Source organism: Tupaia chinensis, unplaced genomic scaffold (assembly GCF_000334495.1).
Source record: "Tupaia chinensis unplaced genomic scaffold, TupChi_1.0 Scaffold141399_1, whole genome shotgun sequence".
Classification (NCBI taxonomy): domain Eukaryota; kingdom Metazoa; phylum Chordata; class Mammalia; order Scandentia; family Tupaiidae; genus Tupaia; species Tupaia belangeri.
In genome coordinates, this window is record NW_006201261.1 from 177,130 (window position 1) to 189,711 (window position 12,582).

Sequence of the window (12,582 nt, forward strand, 5' to 3'; positions counted from 1 at the left end):
GTCAGACTTGGGTTCATGTATAGGTATATATCAGCTGCGCTTGCTATTGGAAATATTTAGACTAATTAAGTTCACTAGCAAATAAATTAAATGGGGGGGGTGAAGGCATAGAAAGCAACCATGGATACCAGAGACAATGTGGGAGGAGGGTGGGACATGGCACAGGGTGAGGGATAGGGAATCAAGGATGGCAAAAAAAAAAAAAAAACCACAAAGTATACAAGACATAAGCAATGGAAAATTATTTGCTGATAACATGTATATTGATGTGCTTGATTGAGCCAATATACAGTGTATTTTGGATGGAAAATTCATTTGTATGCTGTAATGATGTATAGTGAATTAATGTAAAAAATAAATTTAAAGAAAAAAATTAAATTAAAATTTAAAAAAAGGAAAAGAAAGGATTGTGGTATGACCCATTTTTGTCCTATTCAGACCTTCACTTGATTGGATGTGGACCACCCAAATTAGGAAGGGTGATTTGCATTATTCAGTCTACCAATTTAAATATTAATCTCAGAGCCAGCTCCATTGTGTGCATGTAGAGGGGCACTTCCTCTCTCTCTCTCTCTCTCTCTCTCTCTCTCTTTCTAGAAAACACACACCTCCTGGCAAAAGAGAGTGAGAGAGAGAAAGAAAAACAAAATAAACAATCAGTGTGATGAACCAGATTAATAGACTATGAAGAAAAAACAAATGCTAATCTCAATAGATGCAGTAAAAGCATTTGACAAAATCCAACATCTGTTCATGATAAACAAGCAAACTAGAAATGAAAAGGAACATCTTTAACCTGATGAAGGGCATCTATAAAAACCTTAGCTAACATTATACTTAACAGTGAGAGACTGAAAGCTTTCCCCCAAAGTCAGGAAAAGACAAGGATGTCCACTGGTACTACTTCTATTTGACATTGTTTTAGAGGTTCTAGCTGGTGTAATAAGACAAGAAAAAGAAATCAAAGCATGTGAATTACAAATTAAACAATAAACTTGTTTTCATTCACAAACAACATGATCATCTATGTTGAAAATCCTTAGGAAAAGCTACTGGAACAAATTAATGACTCCAAAAAGATTACAGGATATAAGGTTGTATTAGTTAATGCTCTCCAGAAAAACAAAAGCAATAGGATGCATGTATATAAAGAGATTCATTAAAAGAATTGGCTCAAACAATTATGGAGGCTGACAAGTCCCAAGATCTGCAATTGGCAAACTGAAGACCTAAGAGAGCCTATGTTGTAGCTATTGTCCAAAGGCCAGCACACTTGAGAACAAGAATTAGACATTTTCAGCTCAAGTTCAATGTTTCAGGTGTAGTCTAAAGGCCATCAGACAGGAAGAATTTTTTCTTAGGGAATCATCAGCATTTTTGTCCTATTCAGACCTTCACTTGATTGGATGAAGACCACCCAAATTAAGAAAGGTGACTTGTATTATTCAGTCTACCAATTTAAATATTAATCTCAGAGCCAGCAGGTGGCATGGTGGTTAAGGCATTGGATTCCCATATGGCTGAGCATGGTTTGAGTCCCAGGCCTGGTAGTTTGCTTTCTCTCTTTCTTGCCCTATATTTGCCCTATAGCAAATTTTAAAATAATGATAATAATGATAAATAAAATTCAATAAATAATTCTTTAAAAAATATTAATAGCTTACAAAAACACCTGTATAGACACACCCAAAATCATGTTGGACGAAATATCTGGGTGCCCTGTGGCCTAGTCAAGTTGACACACAGAATTAATAATCAAGGGAGTCAATGTACAAAAATCAACTGTGTTACTATATACTAAAAATAAACATCAGAAATTAATATTGAATAGTATTGACAAAAAACAATACTATTTCCTATAGCATCAAAAATATGAAATACTGGGAACCAGCAGTTAGCATAATGGCTATGTCACTGGATTCCCACGTAGTCGACCGCGGTTCGAGTCCCTGACCCGGTGGCTTAAAACTCATGCTGGGTGCGTATGCGTACGTGCCCAAGATCCCGAGAGAAGAATGGAGGAGAAGGGATTGCAGCATGACCATCCCCCCTGGGGGGTGATTTCTCGCTTTCTGGCTCTATGTCTCTCTCTGTCTGTCTGGCGAGCGCACGTGCCTTATAGTGAAAAACCTCTCAAAAAAATATATATGAAATACTAAGGGTGACTGTGACAAAAATATGCAATACCTTTGCATAAAAAAAAAAATTAAAGCATGCTGAGAAACTGTTAAAGAACTAACAGAATGGAGAGATGGTATTCATCACAACATTCAATGTGTTAAGTGTCATTTCTCTGAAAATTGATCTAATTGATTTGTAGACCCAAGATAACCCCAATTTAAATGTCAGCAAGCATTTTTATAGAAATAAACAAGCTGATTCTAAAATTCAAAAGGAAATAGAAAGGATTAAAATAGCCAGAACAACTTTGAAAAGGATGAAAACTTTGAGTAAAGTTGATGAATTTATCTATCTGACTTATAGTCTTATTTTATAAAGCTACAGTAACCCAATATAGTGTGTATTAGAATCAATATAAACAGATAGGTAAATGGAGTCATTGGAAGAATCCAGAAAGAGACACACATAGATCACCAATTCATTTTTTTTCCTTTTTTTGGAGAGGTTTTTGCTACAGGGTATGTGCGCTCGCTAGAAAGACAGAGAGAGACAAAGAGACAGAAAAAACGAGAAATCACCCCCCAGGGGGGATGACCACGCCACAATCCCTTCTCCTCCATTCTCCTCTCGGGATCTTGGGCATGCATACACACACACCCGGTGTGAGTTTAAGCCGCTGGGTTCGGGACTTGAACCGTGGTCAAATACATGGGAGTACAGTGACATAGCCATTATACTAACTGCTGGTCCCGCCAATTCTTTTTTTAACAAAGGTGCCAGGCAATTCAAGGGAAATGTGGGAAAAGGATAATATTTTCAAGACCTAGTACTAGGAGAAGTGAATATGTAAGCAAACCTCAGACCCTAAACATTACAAAATGTAAATGTAAAACTCCAGACTATAAAACTTCTAGAAGAACATATAAGAGATAATCTTTGTGACCTTGGGTTTGGCAAAGATTTTTTAAACTAGACCCAAAAGGCATGAACTACCAGGAAAAAAAATCAATAAACCAAATTTTATCTAATTAAACGCTTTTGCCTTTCAAAAAACATTATTATAAAATTAGAAAAGCTGAAGACTGGGAGATCATATCTGGAAAACATATACTCTAAAAAAAGACTTGTACCCAGAACTCTTGTAATTCAATAAGAAAATGAGCAACTCAATTTTTCTTTTTTTTTCTTTTCTTTTTTTTTTTAAGAGAGATTTTTTGCTATTAGGGCACATGCACTTGCCAGAGAGACAGAGAGACAAAAAGTGAGAAATCACACCCCACCCCCGGGGGGATGGCCATGCCGCAGTCCCTTCTCCATTCTCCTCTCAGGATTTTGGGCACACATTCACACATGCCCAGCATGAGTTTCAAGCCTCCAGGTCCAGGACTTAAACCACAGTTAGCTTACATGGGAACCAAGCACCTTAACCAACATGCCACCTGCTGGACCCAACAACTCAATTTTTTAAAAAAGATATATAAATATTAGAGCAGATGCTGGCCTCCCAGCCTGGCTCTCCTTGCTCCACTCCGACTCGCTGGGTGGAGAAGCTAGGCCAGACTACCTGGATGCATGCTTCCCAGCTGCCAGTGGCCTACATCTTGGTGCCCAACAGTACCCACCCTGCACCCAGCCATACCATTGAGGTAGTAGCTCCTCCTGGTCCTGTCCCCAGTGGGCAGGCTGCTCTCTGAGAAGCACACCTTCTTAGGCCGAACCATCTCCCTGGGTTCCAGCAGGGTCTTATCCGCCAGCGGGTCCTGCAAGGGGCTCAGGAGTGGGGACAGTTTCCTGTCTGCACCTCGAGGGGTGCGCAGGTCCGGGGGGCTGAGGAAGGTCTTGAAAGGTGCCTGGGCAGAGGTTGCACAGCCTGGGGAGGCATCGTCCTCGCTGGAGAGGGGGGCATGTGAGCACAGTAGGTCCTCCAGGGAGGATGTCTGCAGCTGGGAGGGCATGTCTGGAACACTGGTGAACCTTCCAAAATCTGAAACTGGGGGAGGAAAGGGATGAGAAGTCAGGCTAATACTCCTAAACATCCCTGAGGCATGTGGAGAAGAGTGAAGGAATGTCTGCATGCCTGGTTCTAGACATGGACACACACTGGCTTTCCCCTGGGCTTCAAGCCTTCTTCCTGCCCACCTGTGCAGCCACACACACTGTGGAGTGGCTTTTATGTGCTTTCAGCATGTTACATAAATAGTATCCTATACATTTATCCTGTGAAAAACATTTTTTTAATTTACATTTAATCATTGTGCATCTTTACAGCATACGATATGGTTTTTCTTTTTTAAAACTTTTTTTAAAGAATTATTTTTATTAAATTTTATTTACTTATTTTTATTTGACCAGAAAGGGACAGAGCAAGAAAGAAAGTGAGAAAGCAAGCCGCCAGGTCCAGGACTTGAACCGCTGTCAGCCATGTGGGACTCCAAGCACCCCGCTGTCAGCCATGTGGGACTCCAGCACCCCTGAACACAGGTCACCTGCCAGCCCCTACAATATGGTTTTTCAAAACATGCATGTCATGCATGTCAATCAAATCAAAGACATTACCATATACATTGTTAAACTATATTGGCCTAAGAAGGCCTCCATACTCTTGCTTGAGTTCATCTAATCAAACAACAACCTCACTTGGAAGTCTGATTCCTTAGCAGGTTGCTAAGTTATAGCCAATCACAAAAGCTACACTTCAGTCAATCACAGACAGCACACCTTTTAAACTGTGTTCACGCAGGCAAACATCAAACTGTAACCAATCCAATTACTTCTCTACCTCATTCTCTCACTTCTGTTTTTTGTATGTCACTTTTCCTATCTTGCACATAAATGTTATCCCACCGTGTGGCTATCTGGAGTTCCACTGAAGGCTATCTGGAGTTCCGTGGAAGCCATTCTGGGGGCTGCTTGTTCCAAATTGTTTTTGCTCAATTAAGCTCTGCTAAATTAAATGGTCTGATGTTTTTCTTTTAACAAAATTATTTGCAACAGATAACTTTCTATTATGTCTGTTAAAAGTTTTTATTCTGAGCCTCTTCCTCCGACCTCCCAACTATCCACCCCCTCCTATACAGTCTCAGTACCTACATTTGCCATCCCTGCTATTGTACCTTCCAGTCTTTTCATTTCTACCATCAAGTGCAGACATCCAGTATATATTGAGAAGGGACATATGATATTTGTTTTTCATATGCTGGCTTTCTTCGCTTAGCATTAAGTCTATATTTATCCACTTTGTATCAAACGACAGGTTCTCTCTCTCTCTCTCTCAATTGCTCTCTTTTTTTTTATGGCTGAGTAGTATCCCATAGTGTATATGCACCACATTTTTCAATCCAGTCATCTGCCTTTGGGCATTCAGGTTGGTTCCATATCTTAGTAATTGTGACTCATGTGCAATAAAAAGGGATATGCAAGTGTCTTCCCAACTGAGTGTTTTCCTATCCTTTGGGTAAATATCAAGGAGTGTTATTACTGGGTCATATGGTAGTTCTATCCGTAGGCTTCTGAGGAACGTCCATATTGTTTTCCACAGAGACTATACTAAATTACATTCCCACCAATACTGTAGCATTTTTTTTCTAAATCTATGCACATTGAGTCACCCAGCTTGTTCAGCTGTTTACTGTTTCCTGACATAGGTATGCACTACACACACACACACACACACACACACACACACACACACACCATGATTTCCATCCATGGCCCTGGTGATGAATGTGGAGCTGTTTACACATCTCACTGCACAAGTAATCTATGATCAACCTCCCTAGAGTGAGTCTCCTCATTGGTGCCCATCTGGGCTCAAATGCTTGTGTGTAACTTTGCTCTCCTCCCCTGCCAGCAGCTCCCAATCCCCCGGCCCTCATCAGGACTTGCTGTTCCCAGACCAGGCTGATTATGTCATGTGGCATTTCCCCAATCCGTGATCAGATTTAATCTATTCTTTTATGGATGAGGAAATAATTTTATGTCCTCATGTCATGAGTTTATTCTCCTACCAATAAAGCAAATACGCATTTGAAAAAGTGTTTCTTAAGAGTATATCGAAAAATCACATCTTAAAATGTGTCTATGCAGGAACCAACTAATCTGCTCCAAGAAATGTTTCTCAAGAGGAGGAAAAAAAATGCTCAAAAGAAGGAGTCAGTGCATGTCTTGCTTCGTGTCTGCTCATGTGGGAGGTCTGATCAGCCAAGGGCTCATGGCCTTCCACTCAGATGTTTTGTAATTACAAAAAAAAAATTATATACACACAATATTATATTCATTGAAAAGTTTAATGAAAGAAGGGATATTCTGGGAAATTATATTTAAATGACTCAGTAAGTAGTAGAAAGCTTAAATGAACTCACAAACAAAAAAAATCTAAAAGTTATAAACTAAGTATTTGCCAAAGAGCTGCCAGCTGGGTGGTCTATGGATAAGTTCTTTCAAGTTCCCAAATAATTCATAATTCCCACATCATATAACCGAGTTGGGAGCACTGGAGAAAAAGATGCTAAATTAAGTTAAAATGTTGTAAGAATTCAGAGACCAGCAGATGGCATAGTTATGTCGCTGGACTCCTACATGGCTGACCAGGGTTTGAGCCCCGGACCTGGCAGCTTGAAACTCACATTGGGTACATGTGCATGCATGTCCAAAATCCTGAGAGGAGAATGGAGGAGAAGGAATTGCACCATGGGTGGGAGGTTATTTCTTGCTTTCTGTCTTTCTCTGTCTCTCCAGCAAGCACACACACTCTTTAGCAAAAATCTCTCTAAAAATAATAATAATTCTGTCAGAATTCAAATACCAAATTCTGTAAAGATAACCTTCAGAAAGAAAACCAGAGCCCAGGCTCAGGTGGAAACAGAGTCCATAAGTAATTATACAAAACCCCATTGAAGCAGATATTAGGAACAGGCATGGCAAGAGTTAGAGAGGTACAGGACGTGGCATCTGGGCCTAAGGAGACCCCAGGGATAGACCCTAGGAAGCACCTCCACTGACAGAGAAATTGGGTCTTAAGCTAGGAACAAAATGAGAACTAGAAGGGTTGTTTTCCTACTCTCAGCTGTCTATCTGTCCCCAGACCGGGGCAGATGAGGCATCAGTCACTGCCCACAGCCTGCCAGGGTAGGGTAAGGCTGGGAACCATTTCCCACCTGCATGGAGGAAGTCCCACAGCAAAGATGAGATAGAATTAAGAAGGGTATTCCTATCGATCTCTTTCACAACAACCATTTGTAAAATAAGAAAGATATGTACTGTTAGCCTCCTCTCCAGTGATCACTTGTAAATAACACATTTGTAGACTTAGAAACAAAGAGAATAACTAAAAAAATTAATAGAATAAAAACAGATTAGCGAAGTGGTTGGATATGAGATGGGTATTTACAAATCAACAGCTTTCCTATATATGAACTGAAAATACAGTGGGAAAAGTGTCATCTATAATTGCAACAAATAATACAAAAGGCTCAAGGATGTTATGTTATTAACTTGCTAAATTTACTGTAAATGTGAAAGACATATATGTAAGCAATAGCTGAAGAACCTTAGCTGATGTCAATGTATGAAATTATACTTAGAATATTTAGAAAAATAAATACATAAAACTGTCTTAGGAAAATACACACACACACATACACACACACACACACACTTAGCTCTGCTTTTTGAATCAGTTCTTTTAGAAAAATAATTCCTAAAGAAATAATCCTGGGCCAGCAGGTGGCATGGAGATTAAGACAGTGAGATCCCATATATCCAACTGTGTGGTTTGAGTCCCAGACCCAGTGGCTTGAAAAACATGCCAGGTTTATGTGTATGCATGTGCCCCAAATCCAAGAGAAGAATGCAAGAGAAGGGATTAGGATGTGGTCATTCTCCTGAAGGGTGATTTCTCATTTTCTCTCTCTCTCAAGCGAGAATATGTGCCCTTAGTAAAACTGAAACAAACAAACAAAAAAATGAAGAAAGAAAAGAAAAAAGAAAGACCCCTCGATTAAAAACAAACAAACAAACAAATAAAAACTCAAAAACCTTTTGCAGTATTACCTCAGAACTAAAAAGGATGTCAGTTTCAAACATGACAGTTGGTTTCATTGCAGCTCATCTGATTCTGGAATGTTTCGCAACCATTTTGAAATGTATCTCTAACAGGATAGGAATACCTCATGTCCTGATGATACAGGATGAGTGACCAGGAAAGGTACATGGAAAAGAGTTACCCACAGCAAAGAAATGGTAAAAACAGTCAGATAGGTATGAGCAGCAAGTCCCAAGAGAGCAGTGAGGAGGGCATCTACCTCAACAATCACTGCTTATCAGGAGTTACATCTGGACCCTCATCCCAACACCAGGAAGGGAAACATACCTTACCTTTTATTACCTAAGCTATCGTCAAAAGGCCTAGAAAACATAACAATCTTCCCTCCCGCAGTTACACATATGCACATAGGCATTCACCCAGGTGTTGGCCAGTATCTTACCTCCTACTCAGAACACTAGACTGATATGGGCGAAATTGTCCGTATGTGCTTGCTCATACCTTCAAAGTCCAGAATGGGCATACATATGACTTCTCCCAACCAGGCAATTAAGTTCCCCCCACCTGATGAAAACTACACAGGTGCAACAAAAATCCACAGACACAAACAAAAGAGCCAGCTACGATGACAGACCTCCCTTCCTAAATATTCATGACGAGACCCTACAATAAAAGTAATACCTAACCCCATTTCAAGTGCAGTTGTCACCTGACAACTTGCCCGCCTAAAAGCCTCCTGGGTATACTATTCTATTAAAATCTCTCTCTCTCTCTCTCTCTCTCTTTCTCTCTCTCTTTCTTTTGTTTAAAGAATTATTTATTTCATTTTGTTTATTGGATTGTTTGTTTTAACTGGACCAAATAGAAAGGGAAAGTCAGAAAGCAAGCTACCAGATCTGGGATTCAAACCATGGTTGGCCATGTGGGAGTCCAGCTCCTCAACCACCAAGCCACTTGCTGCCCCTCAAATCTCTTTTTATTAAAACTTCTGTTTTTATACTTTTCTCGTGGTTGTGGCTTTGTTTGCATCTCAGGGAAGGTCTCTGTCCTTAGAGATCTGGACCCAAAGAGCCAATTATTTCTCCACAGTTTTTCCATCCAATAATAGAAAGGTGGTCAGCTCATGGAGCCCAGGACATCTAAGGCCAATATGATGACATACTTCCTCTGATCCTTGCAATAATATGCATCACTCAATAGCAAACCTGGATGAGGGGAACATTTTGTTCCTTGTTTAGGACCCCACTTCTGCATTGGTGGAGATGCTTCCCAGAGTTTGTCCCTGGGAACTCCTTTGGCCCTAAGAAGACTAGGCAGGTGGCCTTGCTTGCCGCTGATGAAGACAGAAGTGGACATTGCTACACTAAGCACAGAGAGAGGGAAGATGTAGACCAGGCACCACCTCCTCCCTGGGGCAGGAGCCCACAGCCTTTTGCAGAGTACATGGCCTATTTCCATGTTTTAAACACACACATCCTTTGACCTGAGGAACACACATTTAGAGGTTTCCTCTGCACAAGGTCACAGAGGTACATATGCTCACACAATGCCATCTGTGGTCACAGAGAACTGAACGGTGCTGCCTGTCTTAAGAGTCTAAGCTACAGAAGCCCAGGGTTAAAGGGCATGAGTAGACGCACCGGAGGATGGAGTGGCTGTGAGTAGATGCTCAGGGGAAAGCCACTGCAGAACAGCATGGCCTGTGTAGGTAAACTGAGAAGATGCACAGGCAATACATGAATATCCATCAGAAGTTCCCAAGAGAAATCCAAGAAGATGCTGCTCATGGCTACTTTTGGGGAGTACAGCCAGGAGGAACAGGCTGAGCTTCAAACACTATGTCCTCCGCAGGATGTACATGTTTACCTGAGCATACATTGTTCAATAAGGAAGACAACAATGTTTTTAAAGCATTCAAGTGGCTTCAAACAGACTCTAAGGGGCTTCTGGCACCAGGTGACCATTGGCATGTAGTTCTTCTGTGTACAGCTTGTTTGTGCAAGAACTTGGTGCAGCAGCCCTGTCCAGGACCCTCCTGTGCATGTCTAGAGCTGAGCTGGCCCCTCCCTGCTGTGCAATGCACCTGGCTCAAAGACCAAGGCCAGTCTGGGCCCACACTGACCTAGGCTTATGCCCTGCCACCGAGGCTTCTCCTGAGACTGGTAGTCGGTAAGATCTGGGCTTGCTGGTGGTGACCCAAAGGCAGAAGGTGTTGGCCACAACTGAGGAGACCAGTCCTGACAAGCCTGATAACCCTTGAGCAAGAGTCTGTGCAGCTGATCTTAAGTCAGTTCTGAACCCTGGGATTCTGGCGCATCTGACATGACCCTGGGGTGAAGGACAATGAAGAAGCACAGTGTACAACGATCCTTGGATGGTGGTTGCTGCTGACCAGACTGAGGACAAGAGCCTTTAGCAGCCAGAACACAATGGCACTGAGAGTGCTCATTAGCCAGCACCAACACTTAGCAGGACATCATAGGTGCCCAACATCAGCAAACAGCCTATAGGGAGCTTGGTGACTGCTGGTCGGCATACAGGCCCTGAGCCTCCTGCTGGCTAGACCCTGAGGATGCTATTTTTTTCAGTCACTTCATTACAGCACTATCTCTTCCCCTCTTGTCCCAGCTCCCTGCAAGGAGTGTCTGTCTATCTGAGCTTCTCTTCAAAGTCTGCCAGGAGACTGAGATGCTGAGATGCCATAAAAGCACTCAAGGTCTGAACAGGGACCCAGTAGGCTCACCAGAGCGCTGGTGGATAGGGGACACCTTTCCTAAGTGCTATGCATGCCCAGTGGGGCACACATTCTGCAGGCAGAGGAGGGCACTCAAAGTGGACTCCAAGAAGTGACCACACCCAATGGATCCCCTTGGGGAACAACCAGTATGACCTCCTAGGCAAGGAACAGGGTGTCCACAGCAGCCAGCTGAGTGACTCAGCAAGGCTGCCCAGTCCCTGACCAAGGACTAGGCAGGCTAGGATGCATTCTCTGTGCCCACCTGGCTGGGCCATATCAGGGGCCACTATGTGCAGTGGGAGGCTGAGCCTGCTGGGACACAGAGGTTTCAGGCAGTGCTGGGCCAGGGGTTCCATCCACTCTCCACCATCCCAACCAAAGACCATGGTCACACCTATCTACCACACACCAATCAGACTTTCTATATATGAAAGGGATTCTTTGACAAAATTCTTTAAAACAGTATCAACCACTTTTTTTTTTTTTTTTTTTTGAGAGAGAGAGATTTTTGCTACAGGGTGAGTGTGCTCACTGGAGACAGACAGACAGAAATCGAGAAATCACCCCCAGAATGGGATGGCCACGACTGCAATCCCTTCTCCTCCCAGGATTTTGGGCAGGCATGCATGCACATGTGTCCAGCATGAGTTTTAAGTTGCCAGGTCCAGGACTTGAACCATAGTCAACTACATGGGAGACCAGCAACATAACCATTATACCATCTGCTGGTCCCAGCACCAACTACTTTTGAGAAAATGACCAAGCCCTATTTTTTCTATAAAAAGTACAGACAGCTGGGGTCAATTTATGTGGCCACCAGACTCTGGCTGATGCTGCTCCAACCACTTACCCTATAAGATGCAGCCTCCTGTTTCAACAACATGGCAGATTCTCCATGACCATTTTTGATTAATACAGACATCAGCCCAAATGGCTCACCTGCCCCATCCACTTTCCAGATGTGGACTTGGAAGGCCCAAAGAGAAGCAGGGCCTCACCTAAACACACACAGCAAAACAGGCTACTAGGTTTTGGTTTACTCAGACCTCAGAGGGCTTCCCGTGACCACCCACCAGGCATTGCTGTCCCATGTTGGCAGCCTCCCCATGACCCATGAGCCTCCATCCTCCAGCCTCACCTCCACCAGCTGGGGAGCAGGCCTCAGGGTAGGCGGGGGCCCTGGGAAAGAACAGGTCCCTGGCCCCACGGCTGCAGCTGTCATGGCAGCTCTCACTGAGCAGCCTCTTCAGCATCTGGTTCTCCTTCAGGAGGCGCACCTGCTTCTTCAGGTCGGCGTTCTCGCTCATGAGCCTGCTCATCAGCTCACTGCCCTCAGCCATGGCACCGTGCTCACGTGTGGGCCCGTGGCCCCATGGAGGTGGACCGAGCCGGCCCCCAGCAGCCACGGCCAAGAGACACACACAGAGCTCCGTGCCACGGCCTTCCGCGGCCTTGTGATGTCGCTGCCCTTAAAGGGGCGCTGCCCTGGCTCACCTCCCCCACCCCTACCCTTCCAGTCTGGCAGTACCTATAAAGACGTGGTGGAGAAGCCAGATACCACAGAGTGCACAGGCAAGTGCCAGGCCACAGAGCCCATGAGATGGGCCCTGAGACATGGATAGGGACAGTCAAGCAGGAGCCAGGGAAGGGCAGGACCCAACACTCAACCAGCACCTCCGGG

General features: G+C 43.3%; 1 protein-coding gene across 3 annotated transcripts in view; it reads right to left on the reverse strand.

The window, feature by feature from the left end:
* Positions 1-12,329, reverse strand: part of SPATC1L (spermatogenesis and centriole associated 1 like) — a 26,291-nt gene extending 13,962 nt beyond the window's left edge. Inside the window, exons 1-2 of one of the 3 annotated variants that reach the window (XM_006163129.3) lie at positions 12,040-12,329; positions 3,761-4,111 (exon numbers count right to left, since the gene is read on the reverse strand). In XM_006163129.3, the coding sequence (XP_006163191.1) occupies positions 3,761-4,111; positions 12,040-12,241 (553 nt within the window). In that variant the 5' untranslated portion in view covers positions 12,242-12,329. Of the gene's footprint in view, positions 1-3,760; positions 4,112-8,172; positions 8,250-12,039 lie in introns of those variants that run through there. The other 2 variants (XM_006163131.2, XM_006163130.3) reach the window with 2 other exon arrangements.
* Between the last annotated feature and the right edge of the window lie 253 nt (positions 12,330-12,582).